This window comes from Heloderma suspectum, chromosome 1 (genome assembly GCF_057233095.1).
Source record: "Heloderma suspectum isolate Gila_16-S chromosome 1, 16-S_ref, whole genome shotgun sequence".
Lineage (NCBI taxonomy): Eukaryota > Metazoa > Chordata > Lepidosauria > Squamata > Helodermatidae > Heloderma > Heloderma suspectum.
In genome coordinates, this window is record NC_139458.1 from 417,600,153 (window position 1) to 417,618,446 (window position 18,294).

Consider the following 18,294-nt stretch of genomic DNA (forward strand, 5'->3'; position numbering starts at 1 on the left):
TCCCACACTGTTCCAGAGGGTACCCCAATCATCTAGAACAGATTTTCAGGGGATAAGGGGAGCTGCAGGGGGTATGGGAAATTGGCAAAGATTGTCTTCCACCCATGGGAATGTCCAGTTAGTGGAGTTCCACTCCACACAACCAAATGACTGCTGCCAAAAGGAGCGCTCCAAATGAATTAATTTAATTAGTAGTAATTACACATGTGGCTTGAGTGCCTTATTGGAACAGCTCTTTGCAAAATGCTTAGGGAGAATTCGGTGTTTATACAAAGAGGGTAGAGTAGTTGTTGTTGGAGCTATTGTGGCAATCTCTCCTAGGTTTTGTCTCTAGCATTTCCAGGTGGCAGTGGAAATATTCTTGACTGAAACTCTGGAGAGCTGCTGCAAAGTTGGTGTATACAATAGTGAACTAGATGAAACAGTGATCTTACTAGGTATAAGGCATCTTCCTATGCCCTTCTAACCTTTCCCAGTTAATGTAAATTTAAAGGGAGGGACAGAGGCTTTATTCTCCATGGGTTGTTGCAGGCTGGGAAGCATGGTGATAATTGTCTTCAACTTCCCTGGATACCTGGGCCTCTGGGTATCTGTGACGGCATTTAGTATCTCATTGATCAGAATTCTGATTAAAACTTGTCTTCCCCTTTCAATCTCTGTTCAGATTCCTGTTGATTGGATCAGTTCACCTCTACACATTCCTTTCCTTCATAGATGGAGCAAATGTTGGCTTGCGTATTTCACCAGCAGCCATCACTCACAACCAGAGGTTTCTCCCCTTGCTTTGGTGGTTCCTAGGAAGCCTGCTTGAACTTTAGTCCTGCCCTTTCATGAACCAAGCAAGCTAGTTGTATCAGTTTCATAGGGGACTACCACATTTCTCCACAAAAGCAAAACATTAGCTCTGCTGTATAGCCACAGGTCTTATTCTTGACATACTGCACACTTGGGATATTGCTTGGGAGTGATAGAGGCAGGGGTTATCCTCTGTGTTACAGTCATGATGGTATCTTTAGCTAGAGAAGTTAGCTCTATCGACCATGATATGGGGAAAACACCGTCTTTGTGTTCTGCATATTATTCTCCTTGCCTTTCATACATATTAAAACTTCCAAGTATTTCCATCAAACAAATGGGTGTCTTTTTAGTGAAAGAATATTATTCATTTTTTCCAATTTACAACATATGCACCCAAACAAGCTGTATGTAGAAAATAATATATCCTAAGTAGGGAGATAAAGGTGGGCAAAGAATGGACTGCATTTGGACATAATATTAAACCATGGCTTATATATGAACAAGCCTACCCTCCCATGTAGCTTTCATTTCTGCTTTTGCTTATCTGTGGTTTGTAATTTCATTGAAACTGCGGGTTGGGGTTAATGTGATTTTAACATTAACCAGCTTCATAAACCACAGTTTGAAGTTGGCATGTGTTAAAGTAACAATAGTGTTTAACCACAGTTTGTTGGCTCATCTTAATCAACAAACGATGGTTAAACAAATGTGGAAGCAAAATCTTCTGAATTCTCCTTCCCGACCATGTGGGAGGAGTACAGGGGAGGAGGGAGCCTGTGAGTAGTGGAATTGGGCTCACATAGCACTAAACCATTAGATTGTGGCAAGTAAGTGTTAAAAATGCCTAACTTCTCATATAACAGTGGAGCCATTTGCATGGTAGCACATGCAACTTATACATCATTGAATGTTTTCCAAACATAACTGCATAAACGTATTGGCCCAGTTCGTATGTCATGGCTACCTAGGGTTTAAATATGCCATGGGTACCTGTGAACAAACAGGAGCAAGCGTGCTAGTGACCGACAGACCACTCCCACTGTGATAAACAACCTAGGGATGCTCCATCCCTGGGTTGTTTATCATAACATCCAGTGGAATTATGGGTTGTTGGGGGAGAGACAGCCCAGAGTTGAAACCCATGGCTGCAGGAGCAGCGGGTGGGAAACAGCACGCTTGCTTGTTCCAGCTTCATTTTCACCAATCCATGGTTTGTTAACTGTGGGTTGTTGTGATGTGTGAGCTGGGTTATCTCTTGAGTTGTATCAAGCTGGTATATCATACACGTGTAACAATAGCTAGCTTTCACAACTACTATGGATCAGAATAAGGCTTGCAACAGAACAAAGGGTGGCTGGGTGACTTGGTCAATCCGTACGTTTTCTGAGGACTGCCAGTATAGAAAAATCTGGATAGTGGTATGAGTGTATCTTTTGTAGTAGCTAAGTTGAGGTAATCAAGGTAGCATAATAGAAACTGCCAATACAATAACTTTCACTGATTTTAAGTTTTCAGCCTCGAGGTGAAAAGACTGCTTATTTACTAATTCTTCCTTTTTGGGGAAAAAAATCTATTCTCTAGGTTGCTGTATTACTTATGGATACCCAAGGTGCCTTTGATAGCCAATCAACTATCAAAGACTGTGCAACTGTATTTGCTCTGAGCACCATGACAAGTTCAGTCCAGGTAAGGCTAGCTGTGTGAAGTGGTGGGAGCCGTTAAATATTCTTGGGCTGCTGCTTCGAAAGACATGTTTAGCTTGTGAGCTGAACAGGAAAAAATGTGTTATTTGCAGTTAGTGTACTGCAGTTAATCTATTGGATTTCCTCTTTCAACTTCCACAGGACATTACTTCCATAGGACATTACAATTAGAGTAGTTAAGGGTTTCAAAGATAGGGCTCCTCTGAAGTGTGATAGGGATCTTGAAAGCCCTTCATGTAACTTGTGAATATCCAGTGTGATGTGTAGAGGTTGGAGAGTTGGATTAAAACTGGGGGTACCCAGGTTCAATTTTCCACTAATTACTAGCTCTCAGCCTAATCTATCTCACAGGGTTATGATGATAAAATAGGGAGGAGAGAAGAGAATCCTGAGGTCCTTAGAGGAAGGATAGGGATAAGACAGGCATATAATACACAGTATTCTACATACCCTCAAAAAGCAACAAGTAATAGGCCTAAACAGCAGAGTCTTGTGGCACCTTTAAAGAATACAACTTTATTGTAGCATAAGCTTTCATGGGCTAGAGCGTGGAATGTCCTCAATTAGCACATGTAAATATATACATGGGTTGTTTCTGCGGCAATAGACCAACATGACTCAGCCACTGGAATTTGATAAGCCTCTGTGTATGCATATGCTTGCATACCAGTAGAAGAAAGGTGTGATATAAGTAGTAGTAAAGTTGGAAGAGACCCTTCCCATCTCCTGAGCTTGAAAAGACTTGACCCTTCCTTGCACTGCACTCTGCATGAGGTCATCTAAGGGGACTGCTGTGATAGCTGTTACTTCTGCTATATTTGCTGTTGCAGTGATGGCTGGGGGCAGGGGTGTACTACTGGCTCTATTGGATCTGCGACTGGGCAAGCACTTATACTAATTGTTGGCCTTCTGTTTATCTTGGCTCTGCCCCCCTTTCTGAGGTGAGAGCTGAGCTCAGGAACCATTTCTGCCACCACTCATCAGTGGTGCAATCTGTTTGTATTCAGTTCCACTGGGCAGAGAGGAGCAGGCAAGTGTCTTGGCACCTTTGCAGTGGAACTCACCATGGGGGGAAGCTCACCATTGGCAAGCTGGTGACGGTTTAGAGCTCTCCATCTAATGTATGCCCACAGTTCCTAATTAAGCAAATGATCACAAATCTTCTTCTCTGGATCAGGGGAACTATCTTCCCTGACTATGTAATATCTAGCAACAGGGTTCTGTCTACCTAGTTAACAAATGAAACCACCTTGGTTTTGATTCCTTATTTCTGTGGCCGTATTAGGAAAGCATATATTAACTTTTTGTTCAAGATAGAACTTGAGGGAGCTAATGGGATCGTGTTAATGCTTGCTTTCGTCCTAAAGTACCATTCTGCTTTGGTTGTCAAATGTTCTAGTTAGGGTTTAGGATGGGATAACCAAATCCATAATTACTAGTTCGGTTAATAATATGACTCAATGCTTTCTTGCCTGATGTACTTTGTAATTATTTTTCCAAATTACATGAAAAGTAACATGTTTTGTAGGTATACAACTTATCACAGAATATTCAAGAAGATGATCTTCAGCATTTGCAGGTAAATCTATCCAGACACCATAATAGCCTCCCACTATTAATTAATATTGCATTATCAGCTAAAAAGCCTTCTATACATAGAAGGTGGCAGATATTTTCTTTGACAGCCCCTCACTCACACGGGGTTCCATTCTGGAGGTTCCTTGACTGTGGAGAGGTCCTTTGTAGAGTGTAGGGGCTAATGCTAGGAGCAGGATGAGGGGGCTCAAGTGTGAGTAGAACCTGTGTACAGTGTTTGGACCACTCTTGTTTTTCCCCTATTAATCATAACTGGGTTCTGATTAATCTAAATGCCCTGTTAATGAAACCATCCCACTAAAGGAAAGTTGGCTTGAAACACTACAGAATAATAAACACTTTATTGTAGAGAATGTATGAAATTATTTCATTTCATTTAAGTGTCTGGTGGTAGCTAGCAACATTCAAATTAGACCAACATTGCAAGAGCTTCCTATATTGCAAGCTAGTCAATTTTATTTTTCAGTTGCTAAAATTTAAAGGGAAAATGTTGCTTCTCAATCCCAGAATTCCAGAAAACCTGAAAAGGCTAATGAGGCATCTTTCATTTTCTTCTTACAGTGTTGAATGGGAGTATAAACTTTGAATAGCAGTCATTTTATTGACACAGGAAGATAACAATTAGGTATCTTCAGATGCAGCGCTAGTCTTGACAGTCATTAAGATGCTAGAAGTAGAAGAAAGGAAATAGGCCTTATTAATAGGTTAGAATATCAGGTTTTCCTAAGCTTGGTCAGTGCAATTGCCTAACTTGATAAACAGGAATTTGAAATCCAGTACTGAACTGCTTTAATGTCTAAGCATGTATTGCATTGCTATTTGTTTCTGTACTCTCTGTATGCATTCTTAATAGTTTCCTTTAATAGCTGTTTACAGAGTATGGACGGCTAGCTATGGAAGAAATTTACCAAAAGCCATTTCAGGTAATCACATTACTTTTACTGCTAGAATTATTACTTGTTGCATGCATGTATATCTTAGAGTAGTGTCATACATTACAGTAGAAGCTGGTAAACATTACAGCATGTGCTTGCTTCTGCCCAACATGTGGGATAACGACAAAGTTCTTATCCTTACACTGATATAGTGCATGTGTATCAGGAAGTCGTAATTTTCCCTGGCTTCCTCATGTGTTCATGTGGTGTAAAAATTGACCCACTTCAGCCACAACAGATGCTATTTTAAAACAGACAAACAAAACAGGAGAGCAGCGAAAATAATCCAGTGGAATGAAGAGACAAAATCACAGGATATTGAAAAAATAAATGGTTGTATTCTTTAAAGTAGGGCTACTTCAAGGAATAAAACTATATGTTTAGCATCCTGCTACTTTGTCTCATCATTCGATTGGGTTCTTGTAACACAGCCCTGTTAATGATTTGCCTAGTAGCCATAGGTGATCAGGAATTCCATGAAAACAAGTGTGTCGACTGACAGACGTGGGACATTCCATTCCACTTCCACCAGACCACTTGATTTTCATGCTAACAAGAAAGGCAGCAGACACATGGGGCTGGGGTGGGGCAAAGCGATCTGTCCCTCATCCACTAGCCTGCTTGCTAGAAGTCTTTTTTTTTTTTTTTTTTTACTTGCCTAAGGGTTTGTGTTTCCATGCTGGTCATGGAGGAGGGGGCTTCCCTCCTTGGCAGCCAGCAGGGAAACATAGGCTACTAGCCTCTTAGCAGGCTAATACATTTTTATGCAGACTAACAACTTGTGGCTTATTTACCAGGTTCCTTTTAGAAGTTCATAGTGTTGGCTATGTTACGAAGTCCAAATGTGCCCTTTGTGTCCAAACTTTCAGTATACTTGGCTGTGTTAGTACACATGATAAAGTATGTTAGCGCAGAATCTTCCTTGAAAGGCTGAGGAAGAACAATCTAAACTGAGGCTAGATTTTGCTATTTTCAGACTAGTTGTATTCTAGGATTAGAATCTATTTGTTGAACTACTTCTAGTAATAGCCACCTTGCCATCAGTAGTTCCAGGAATATGTTTTTCTGGTTGCCAGGATGGTGGTTAATTGCTAATTCTGTGTTTCCTATATAGACACTAATGTTCTTAATTAGGGACTGGAGCTATCCTTATGAACATCCATATGGCTTAACAGGAGGACAGCAATTTCTAGAAAAGAGGTTGCAGGTAAGCTACAATCTGTAATAAATAATTTGCTTGCAGTCCTATGTAAGAACAAGTAAAACCATGCTCCTAAGTAATAAACTTTGTTCCATGAGAACTATTTAGAACAAGCAATTACTTTTGGATTAGGTCAGCTCTAATGTTTTGCATAATAAATCACTACTTATCTGTGGCGCCAGAATGATTGATAGAATCTCTGCTTTTATGTTCTGAAAAAAATGTGTGTTACTTCTAGGTAAAGGTGCACCAGCATGAAGAGCTCCAGAATGTAAGGAAACATATTCATTCATGTTTCAGTAATCTTGGCTGTTTCCTGTTGCCACACCCTGGTCTTAAAGTTGCAACTAACCCGACCTTTGATGGGAGGCTAAACGGTAGGAGATTTTCTATTTATATTACTGATTTTGAGTGCGCTGCAGGCAGCGGTTGGTAATAGTAGATTTAAGTGTGTGTAATTTTAAATTTCAGTACAGATGAACCTGGATGGAAGGAATAAGATGCTTATTGAAGGAGAATCAGAGGATGTTAATACTAATTCTGTTTGAGCTCTCCAGTCAAATATACAATTGATGTAATAAAATGATGTGGAGTTTTTATGGATTTTTATTGAATATGTACTTATTGATTGCATCAACTTTGTATGGTTTTTATATTGTATGTTACCTTGAGATCACCTTAAAGGTGGCCTAAAAATAATAGTAAATAAAATGGGGCTCTACTATTTTGATGTTGATACTGAAATCTGAACACTGTAGTGGATGTTTGCCATTAAGTTATAGAATAGGTACCCTACTGCCTTCAGTCTCAGTTTAAAAGTTGTCAGAGATAACTGCAGTTTAGCCTGGTTCTCCCATTTACGTCTGACCTTGGCTCTTCACTATGAATGAGCTATAGTGAGACTCAGGGTCATATTCTCCCCCTCTTTTAAGCAGCCTTGAAGAGGAGATTGGTAGCTTCTGCTTCTAACTCAAACCACAGTTCACTGATGTCCACATTCAGAACTGTTTAAATAATGGCTGCAGAACAAGGCCAGGATATGAAACTGTGGTTTGAACCTGGCATGTTCTCACTAGCTATAGTTCAACATACTTCCCATCTGATCTGAGGGGACATCCATCATGGGTTAACTCCTCCCATTGCCCAGGACATGCAAGGAACATGTGACCAGGCTTTTTGCCTTAGGCCTGGCCTCTGTGGTTCTTCCCAGCCATTTCATGCCTGGCAGAGTTTGTTCTAGTTTCTCTTTCAACAAACTCTCTACTCGGGCTTCTTACTATCTTACTCCCTGTTCTTATTCTTTATCTCTACAAACCCTGGAGTTCATCTTCTCTCCTTTCCCAGTTATTCTCTTCTCCACTTTAAAACAAAAAAAGCTCTTGTTTTTCCGTCTCTTGGTTTTCTCTTCTTTTGCTACAAGGTGGCTGCAACAAACAAGAAAAGCTCTGCATCTGGAAAGGGCAAAAGAACGGTCAGTAAGTCACAGTTGTCCACACCCAAACTGCTGCTCGTAAAGCATGTACCCCAGAAGAGTGGTTGGTTGCCATTTCTTCAGGTCACAAGGATTCTATCAGGGGCCTGTCATGTCCAGGCAAAAGCTGATGCCCTTGCCCCACGGACACCACTGTCATTACAGCAATTGACCCTCATGCAATGCAGGAAACGGGCCAATCACAGCGGATCCTCTCCAGAACTGGAAGATGTGGGGCTGCACACCTTCTCCTTAGTTCCTGCCTCAGTTGAGGCTGATCTGGACGTAAAGCTGGAGGGCTTTGGCAGGGAGCATGAGAGAGCCAGTGTGGTGTAGTGGCTAGAGTGCTGGACTGGGAGTCGGGAGATCCGGGTTCTAGTCCCCACTTGGCCATGGAAGCTCACTGGGTGACTTTAGGCCAGTCACAGACTCTCAGCCCAACCCACCTCACAGGGTTGTTGTTGTGAGGATAAAATGGAGGAAGGAGGAGGATCATGTACGCTGCCTTGAGTTCCTTGGAGGAAAAAAGGCGGGATATAAATGCAATAAATAAATATTTCTGGGGATCCTTAGAGGGGGAAGAGACCACATTTTTTGCCCGTCTGTTTCCTCCCCAAAATTACTTCTGTTTTCCCAGGCCTGTAGTGACTGCATTCTCTAGCATACTCAGCCATCCCCAGGGGAGAAAATAGAGATATACAGGCCCCTTCAGATGCCCATTCTTCCTCAAGGCAAATGGCTAAGCAAGTTCCCTCCCCACTGAAGCAAGATCAAGCTTTGTTTCAAACTATCCAGCAGGCTATTAGACTGTAACTGGCTCAGCTTCCTGAACATAGAAGGAGGCATAGAAACCATAGGGGAAGAGCTTCCTTTGGTTCTTCTTTTTTGTGCTTCCTATGTGAAAAAAGAGAGTAGCTACCACCAAACATTCTAAAACATCCAAGAAGACTGGGTTGCCCATAGCTGCTCCTCATTTTTCTACTGATTCAGCTTGTGATTCCCCAAACCCTCTGCTCATCATTAAAGGGAAGCATAAGACTAAAGGGGTTTCACATGAGCATCTTTCAAGGAAAGGTCATAGCTCAGTGGCAGAGCACCTGCTGTGCATGCAGAAGGTCTCAGGTTCAATCCTGGGCATTTCCATGTACAGCTTGGAAAGAATCCTGCCTGAAATCCTGAAACCCCTTATCAGTCAGTCAAGGCTCTAGACCAGGGGTGGGCAACCTGTGGCCCTCCAGATGTTTACTGGTCCAGTGGAAGAACCTTCCAATGTAAGATGATTTAATGATGGTGACTTTCTACCTATTTGCTTCAATGCTATGGTGTCTTTAAATATTAATTTCTCCACCCAAGAACCAGCCAATCCTCCTCCTAGAGGAGGAGTGATGCCTTCTTTCCAGAGCTGAAGTCAGCTAATCTTGAGGTTTCATTTCTCTTTCGGAAAAAAATGATTAAAGCTGAATAGAATGTCTCCCTCCAAAGCAGGAAGGCTTCCAGCCTAGCACTAAGGGATTATTCTTTACCACAGAGAACTATGGAAGAACTTTAGGTCCCTTTGGTTAATGCTTCTGTAGCAGCCTTACTCTTGGGAGCCATGAATCGCAAGGACAGGGACGGCCCTCTTAAAGTATCTAGTGAAAAGGGCACTGAAGCAGCGTTAAGAAGGCTCATGAGGCCACTGCCTTGGCACTTAAAGCTTCCTCCATGGCATCCTTGTTCTTTGGGTAGAGGATATTATTAACAATAAGGAGTTGGATAGTTTCACTTAAGAGTTTATCAAAACTATATAAGACATCTTTCTCTAAATGCCCCACAGGGTTCCATGATTTAAGTAGCATGTTGCATTGCTGCGACCACAGTGGCAAGACATTCACTCAGGTTAAAACACTATAATGTGGATATTTATTCAAAAGGAAACATAGCCACTGCTCCTTTTGTAGGGGTCCGCCTCTTTCAAAAGGAAACATAGCCACTGCTCCTTTTGTAGGGGTCCGCCTCTTTGGAGAAGAGGCTCTTAAGCATACCTTAATGGAAACTAAAAACAAGAAGCCACCAACAGTGCCTCAGTCCTGAAGGATGGGCTCTGGACACTATGGTCTTCAGCAGCTTTGCTGTCATTTCAGCTCACTTCAGGTGGACATCTTTGCCTCCCCTCTCAGTAAACAGTCATTATGATTTGTCTCCAGACACCTGGCTCCAGCAGTGGAGGCCACAAATGTGCTCCACTTCCCTTGGCCCAGGGAATGTGCTCAATGCATTCCCTACTCTTCCACTTCTGGCCAGAGGGTTCTCAGAAAAATCAAGGAAGAACAGGCAACAGAGCTACATTCTGGCCCCAGAGGCCATGGTTTTCTCAACTCCTTCAACTGGTGCAAACAGGCCCTTGGTTCCTTCCCTTGAGGCCCAGCCTTCTCACAAGGACCGGTCTAGCATTCAGACCCAGATTGGCCACAACTAGCCTCTTGGCTGCTGAGTGTAGCTCTTTCCTCTCACTAGACAGGTCTGTTGAAGTAATTGACACCATTTTCCTCCAGGAGACCATCAACCAACCGAATATATGAAAAAACTTGGAAGGTTTTTCTGCGTTGGTGTAGAAGGAAGCGTCTAGACTGTAAGATAGCAGGAAGCATGGAATTACTTCTCTTCCTCCAAACTTGTCAAGGCATGGGACTCAAAGCAAACATGCTTTGCAGACAAGCTGCAACTCCTTCTGTTCTCTCTAGGCCATGTCACAAGCCACCTGGTTCTCACCCACACCTTCAGCGATTCCTCAGAAAGGTGACATTGCTATGCCCTTTCTTCCTTCTGCCCCAATCCCTCTCACCCCTCTGAGTGGGTCTGGCACACCCCGGATGTTAGGAGGGCCATCAAAATCTACCTTAAAAGAACTGAGGAACCTTGATCTGATTCCATTTCTTTCCATCCTACTCCATTGGGAAAGAAGCCCTCCCATACCACCCTTGCTAGGTGGAGCTAAGAGATAGATATTTGTGGCCCATGAGGCTAAACAGTGCCCTAAACCCGCACATGCTACAGCATGGTCCACCAAGGCCACAGCTACCTCAGCGTTTTTTCCTCTGCTAACGCTCCTTTAATAGAGATCTACAGGGCAACTATTTGGTCCTCACATCACATGTTCATTAGACGTTATAAACTGAACAGATATGTTTGGCTGAAGCAGCCTTTAGGTGCAGGATATTACAACAGGTTCTCCCTCAAACTTAGGTTCAGCCTGCTTTGAGGCCCACCATATGGGAAGAGTAGCTTTTGCACATCCCATGGTGGATGTCTCCTCGCACCAAATGGGGATGGAAAGTTGGGTATTTACCATGAAGTTCCATTCCAATGTAGTGTGCAGGAGACATCCATAACGCACTCTGTGTCAGGCTGAGCACTCTCATTAATAGTTTTTCCGAAGGGAGTGCGCTGACAGGTTTATTTGTTCTGTCTCTTCAGTTATCTCTACATTTTCTTCCTTCTTTGTTTCTGGCTACTAAGTCACTATGCTGTTTAAAGCTTGGCTAGAAAATAACTGGCTGGGAGGAGCCAGAGGCAAAAAGCCTGATCACATGTTCCTTGCCTGTCCTGGGCAGTGGGAGGAGTAAACCCATGATGGATGTCTTCTGTGCACAAAATTGGAATGGAACATCATGGTAAGTACCCAATTTTCTATTCCTGGTTAAGCCAGAAGCCGACGCTTCCGATCTCCTTCTCCACAGCAACAAAAGTGGAGAGGAAATGCACAAGCCTGAGTCTTGCCATTGCTTATTCATATAGTGAGGAAACCATGATTTCTTATTATATCAGAACTGGGCTCCCCCCACCCCTTTTTCTTTTCTTTTTTTAGAAATTGGCTACATTTGAACTGTGTGAACAATTCAGGCATGAAATGCTCAGTTAGTTAAAAGAGACTTCAGCAGAATCTTTATTTACTTTGAAAATTGTAGCTGCCTTCACTAGTTGCATATCTTTATTACTGCAGCATTTAGTATTTTTGGTGGTTATTATTATTGGTGGTGGTGGTGGTGATGATGATTGAAGTGTCAAACTTAGGCACTTTAAGGAAGGCTTATCTTTCAGTTTTAAGTTTTTACTCATCGCTTCTGTTCTCAGAGTAGAACACTCAGTAAAGTAGGACATATATTACATGACAGTATTTGATCTGAATACCTGTGACTGAACTGAAATTTAAGTGGACAGCATTTTTAAAGTGACTTGTTATAATAAAAGATTTCATTTATCCTGTGTTTTCTAATTCAAGATTTAAAATGAAGACAATTCTTTGGTTGTTGGGAAGAGTCTTTACATAGGATTTGGCAATCTTTTATTTAAAAAACATACACCACAGCATTGGCTAACATTTTTGAGCTTTTTATTTTTGAGTATTCAGTGTTTTGAATTGGGATGTTTTGAATCATATTAAGCTGCCACTGACTCTGAAGAGAAGGAGCTTTATATTAATTACAGCAAACATGCAACTAACTCCCTTTCTGGACTAATTCCATTAGACATTGATGAAGAGTTTAAAAGAGAGCTGCGGAATCTGGTTCCATTGCTGCTTGCCCCTGAAAATCTGGTAGAAAAAGAGATCAGTGGCTCGAAGGTGACTTGTAGAGACCTTGTGCAATATTTTAAGGTAGGCAAATACCTGTGCTCATTAACCAGTTATTTAAAATAGAGTGATCCTTTTGAAGATGCTTTGCCTTGTAGCCCTGAGCCCTGTTATGTGAATGAGCCCCATGAAATTGGCAAGATGTAATAGTGTGCAACTTTGAGTATTATGGCCAACATGTTCTGAGGCAAGATGATGACTTACTGATTATTTAGCCTTGTCCTCTTTCTATTTTTGTGACTCTGCTCCTGCTATAAAGAAGGAGCTTCTAGCTGCTTCACAGTCCTGCAATGTTGTGGAATAATCATTATAGCTGAGATGTTCACTTAAACTGCCTCATGGCTCTTCTAGCTTATTATATAAACTGATGGGGGGGGTTGTATATGGTTAGCTATCTCTCACCCTGGGCTGCCCCACATCTCTTAAGTTCTTTTGCTCTATAACAGCGGTTCTCAACCTGTGGATTGTGACCCCTTTGGGGGGTCGAATGACCCTTTCACAGGGGTCGCCTTAGACCATCACTACGACAACTTGGAAGGGCTCAGCTGGGTCGATTACAGCGAGCCCGGCGGCTCCGACAGGGCGCGCTGCGCGTCTCGCCAGCGCGACGCTTACGATACGCTTAGCTCCGACGGTGAGTGGAGGAGGCGTCGGGCCGACGGCGAGCTGCCGCCCCCGAGGGGGCTTTTCTGCCCGCCCCCACTGGCTTCTCTCTCCCTCGCCACCCCGCTCCCGTCTCACCTCGCTCTCGTCTCTTCGCTACACAAAGGCGTCGCTGTTGTGTCCCGCTGCTCCGGGGTGAGCTCGGAGGGGCGCCAGGCGCTGGATGGGACCGGCCGGGTTTTGTGGCAGGCTTCGTGGGCAGGCTCCACAACAGGCCCAGGGCTTGCCTCCGACCATGTGAAGAGTTCCGGAGACGGGCCTATCCAGGAGGCGAGAAAGGATAGGGATGGGGATGAGGATGAGGGGGTCGGTCTTGAGCCAACCCTTCGAGGTTAACTGTCAAAAGAAGCCCAAAATCTTTGGGTAAAATCCAACTAAAGCCCTACTTAAGGTAGACGCATTGAAATGAATGGGACTGACGTTCATAGAATCATAGAATAGTAGGGTAGGAAGGGTCCTATAAGGCCATCGAGTCCAACCCCAAGGTAGTCATGACGGTTTTAAGTCCCGTTCATTTTAATGGGTCTACTCTAAGAAGGGCTTTAGTTGGATTTTATCCAGAGTTGCCCAATTGCCCATATGTGGATTTTGAAGTTATTGCCTGACTTCCCGCCCCTGTCTTGGCCTTTTACATAAAGAGAGGAACGGTGTCTCTGAGCGTGTGCAGAGTTGCAGCTGTGAGAAGATGCAGAGTGGGCCTCTTGAGCATGTGCAAAGGTCTTGGGCATGTGCAAAATGGCCCTGTTGGAAGGGAACACTGGAGAGGCAGTCAAATGGGATGAGTGGGCTATGGGTGTCATTAAGGCTGCAATTAAATGTGTGCTTATGTGGGAGTAAGCTTACTTGGGAGTAAGCCCCTATTGAACTGACAGTGGGGCTCACTTCCTGGGCAGGACCAAGGTATTTGTGTGCCTGAAGCAGAAAATCCAAACATAATTCTTCCTGCTACCAAATTCATGCTAACATGGGACCTGACCCACCAAGACATGCTCCTGCACAAGCCCCATTGAAAGTGCAAGTGCTTTCAGTATGGGGCACCCACAGGGGAATGCCCTGGTGCATTGTGCGCCAGAGATCAGACCGTCTGCCTCAAACTGCTGTGTGTGTTTTAGTTTATAAAGTTTTATACTAACTTTCAGTTTTTTAAGGGAGCAATAACACAAAGCAAATGGCAAGATGTGGGATGAGGGAGTAAGGGAGAAGGAAAAGGAAAAGACCAGGAGGAGAACATAAAGATGCAGAGGGATAAAATCATACCATCAGAGTTGGAATGAACTCTGGTCCAGGGATGGGGAACTGTTCTGGCCCCAGGGGCCGGGTTGCCTCCTGGGACAACCTCTGGAGGCAGGATGATGTTGGGGTGGGCTCACTCTTTCCTGAAGCCCCACCTCCTTTCTCCAAAGCCCCCACTCCTGACATCTTTAACTGCTCAGAGATATTTTTTAAAAATATGATAAGCGATAAATAAATCTATGAAATAAATAATAAAGAAACAATCAAAGTCTCTTTTTCTATGTGTTGAGAATATGATGAGGTGCTTAGCCTTCCCCAATCTGGTGCCTTCCCAATGTGTTGCACAGCATCTCCCATCATCCCCAGCCAGCTTGGCCAACTGAACAGGCTGGGGATGCTAGGAGTTGTTGTTCAGCATATCAGGAAGGCAGCAGGTTGGGGAAAGTGGCCTAGATAGAAGGTGAGTCTCTTTCACCACAGAGGATGTCTTTCATCCTGCCGAGATCCCTAATCAAGCGGGGAGATACCTAATCAAGGAGGAGGCTCCTGGACTTCCTGACCCAAGTGTCTTATTTTCTGACCATCTTGAATTCCACCAGCTGAGTTCATGCCTGATCTGATGGGTTATGTAAGTTGTAGATGCTGTCTGCTCCTCTCCAGTCCAATACTCCAGTCCCAATTTGGGGTTGTTATATTAAGACTGTTACCCATGCTACACCATGCTTCAAGACAAAATTTCATTTATTTGTAATTAGAAATAAATATTTCACAATATATAATTACATATTGGTTTTGTGATTAATCACTATGCTTTAATTATGTTCAATTTGTAACAATGAAAATACATCCTGCATATCAGATATTTACATTACGATTCATAACAGTAGCAAAATTACAGTAATGAAGTAGCAACGAAAATAACTTTATGGTTGGGGGTCACCACGACATGAGGAACTGTATTAAAGGGTCGCGGCATTAGGAAGGTTGAGAACCACTGCTCTATAATGATGTGAAATGGTTTCCAGCTGTCACTAGATTATTGCAAATAGATTTAGTTCCTGGATTATTTGTAAACTGCTGCCTTCGAAGTAATAGTAGTCTGCTCTGGCTCTCATGGTTGCCGTGTTTGTCCCAAAGGGTAGGAGAACAGATTGAATCTAATCAGCCAAAGCAGGCAGGGGTTTGGTGGGTTGTATCTACCTGTCCTTAATTTTGTGTGTGAGAAACACAAGCTCTTTCAAGAAGCGCATCAGGCATAATATTTAATACTATGAAAAACATAGCTTTAATCCTAGTAAACCCACCATTAATGGTCATACTTCCCTACAACACTGTGGCTGTTCAGCAAATGTAAAGCTTATGGAATTTAATCTTGTGCATTGTTAAAAGTAATGACACATGATTGTTGGGAATACTCTATGCATGTCATTGGTGTCACTTAATTGAATTTAAACTTAAGGATAGACTTGGATTTTTGTATTGTAAAACTATTGCTTTTTAAGTTAAATTAAACTAGACCAGACAATAAACATTCTTATTTCTTTTTCAGGCTTACATTAAAATCTATCAAGGAGAGGAGCTACCTCATCCTAAGTCAATGCTCCAGGTAAAGTTTTAGACACATCTGTCTCTGAGGGTATATGATGGCAAGAGTTAAATGTTTTTGGTATATGTCAACAAAAGTTAGCAGAGACACTTCAAATCTGTCTCAAGATTTGGGGACTGAAAGCCACCCTTCAGATCAGTAGGTTTTAATGTGATGCTTCAGACCTCCTTGTAAAACCTCTTGGTTTTGTGTATGCCATATTAATCCGGAGCCCCAGCCTCACAAGGTTTACTGCATGTTGAAATATACTTCAGTAGTGCCTGTATGCCACTGAATACTAGCTGCTGTAGAACGAAAATGGAAGAGGGCTGTTGCACTCATGCTGTTCTGATCCAGCACAACTGCTTTTATGTTCTTACAAGTTTTATGTGGCAGAGGCTGTTCTCTGCTATTATTTAATTAGAGGGAGAGAGTGTGTGTGTGTGTGTACACATACACGCGTGCGCGCGCTCATACTGAAACTAATGTTACCCCCAAAAATCAGAATATACGTAGTTCTCTCAGGTAAGCTGAAAGCCTCTTCAGGAGCTGATGGCACAGGCTCCCTGGCCTGGGCTTCTCTTCTGTCTTCCCTCAGGGCATGCTGGTCTTAAGTAGCTTTGAGGAAGGGGCCGCCCCAATTGTCTTGCTTCTATTATTTATATTTATCTAAAATATTTCTAACAGGACAATTTGACAGTATTTGTGTTAGTTTCATTTTTAGGTAGGCACTACTGGCAACTACAGGCTGGTCCTTGTATCCATGACAAATTCAGACAGATAGTCAGACTATTATTTATTTGATTTATACCCCACCTTTCTACCAAAAATGGCACTTAAGGCTAGCCACTGCTAATCTACTCTAGAGTCTTGGTCAGACATCTTTCCTAGCTTGCATCCTTCCCATTTTCAACTGGAGATTCAGCATGTTGAAGCTGAAGCTACATGCATGCAAATTTTGAGCTCTGACAACCACCTCCAGGGTAAAATATCAGTGTGACAAATCCGTAAGGTGCAGATTGCATATAGCTGCTTTGTAATGTGCCATCAAACACACTGGGATTAAATAGGCCATTCCCATTATTCCCTTGATGCACCCATCTTCAGCGTAGGGCTCCCCTTCCTTTAAAGCAAGGGTGGCCAGAAAAGAAGATCAGGATCTACTGCTGGATCTCTGGGTGAGTTGCACTACATCAGCAAACATTTCTGATTCCCAACTATTTAACAATAGTGCTTTTAGGTTCAAGTTAGATTGTTAGAATCCCTGATCTGTAGTAACTCAGATGTAGATTTGTATTTATGTATGGCAGGTCATCCCAGTATATGGTTCATGGGGTGCTGTAGGAAATTCGCTCTGCCCCCTGAATCACCATTTTGCCTCTGGCTGCAGCCGGTGGACCTCAGAATCCTAGTATAAAACAACCACGATCCAACAAGCAAGTAATCTGCCAACTCTGCCTTAAAGCAGCCTTCCCCAACCTGGTGATGGGAGTTGTGGTCCAACACATCTAGAGGACATCACGTTGGAGAAAATAATAGAATCATAGAATAGTAGGGCTGGAAGGGGCCTACAAGACCATTGAGTTCAACCCCTTGCTCAATGCAGGAATCCAAGTCAGAGCATCCCTGACAAATGGCTGTCCAGCCTCATCTTGAATGGGTCCAGTGTGGGAGAGCCCACCACCTCCCTAAGTCATTGGTTCCATTGTCGTAGTGCTCTGAGAGTCAGGAAGTTTTTCCTGATGTTCAGCCGGAATCTGGCTTCCTGTCACTTGAGCCTGTTATTCCGTGTCCTGCACTCTGGAATGATCGAGAAGAGATCCTGGCCTTCCTCTCTGTGACAACCTTTCAAGTACTCGAAGAGCGCTATCATATCTCCCCTCAGTCTTCTCTTCTCAAGGCTAAACATGCCCAGTTCTTTCCATCTCTCTTCATAGGGCTTTGTTTCCAGTCCCCTGATCATCTTTGTTGCCCTCCTCTGAACCCTCTCCAGCTTGTCTGCATCCTTCCTAAAGTGTGGTGCCCAGAACTGGACACAGTACTCCAGATGAGGCCTAACCAGTGCTGAGTAAAGGGGAACTGGTACTTCCTGGGATTTGGAAGCTATGCTTCTATTAATGCAGCCTGAAATAGTATTTGCCTTTTTTTGCAGCCACATCACATTGTCGGCTCATTCAGCTTGTGATCTACAACAATTCCAAGATCCTTCTCGCTTGTAGTGTAGAGCCAAATATCCCCCATCTTGTAACTGTGCATTTGGTTTCTTTTTCCTAGGTGCAGAACTTGGCATTTATCCCTATTAAATGTCATTCTATTGTTTTCTGCCCAGCACTCCAGTCTATGAAGATCACTTTGAATTTTGTTTCTGTCTTCCAGAGTATTAGCTATCCTGCCCAATTTTGTGTCATCTGAGAATTTGATCAGCATTCCCTGCACCTCCTCCTCCAAGTCATTAATAAAAATGTTGAAGAGCACTGGGCCCAGGACTGAGCCCTGC

The 18,294-nt window shown here is 43.1% G+C and overlaps 1 protein-coding gene across 4 annotated transcripts in view; it reads left to right on the plus strand.

Annotated features, from left to right (window-relative positions):
- Positions 1-18,294, plus strand: part of ATL2 (atlastin GTPase 2) — a 52,760-nt gene that overhangs the window by 23,185 nt on the left and 11,281 nt on the right. For all 4 annotated transcript variants that reach the window (XM_084829165.1, XM_084829166.1, XM_084829164.1 and 1 more), the window contains 7 exons: positions 2,380-2,484; positions 4,030-4,080; positions 4,964-5,020; positions 6,147-6,239; positions 6,472-6,610; positions 12,213-12,340; positions 15,762-15,818. In XM_084829165.1, coding sequence (XP_084685291.1) covers positions 2,380-2,484; positions 4,030-4,080; positions 4,964-5,020; positions 6,147-6,239; positions 6,472-6,610; positions 12,213-12,340; positions 15,762-15,818 — 630 coding nt within the window. The remainder of the gene's footprint in view (positions 1-2,379; positions 2,485-4,029; positions 4,081-4,963; positions 5,021-6,146; positions 6,240-6,471; positions 6,611-12,212; positions 12,341-15,761; positions 15,819-18,294) is intronic.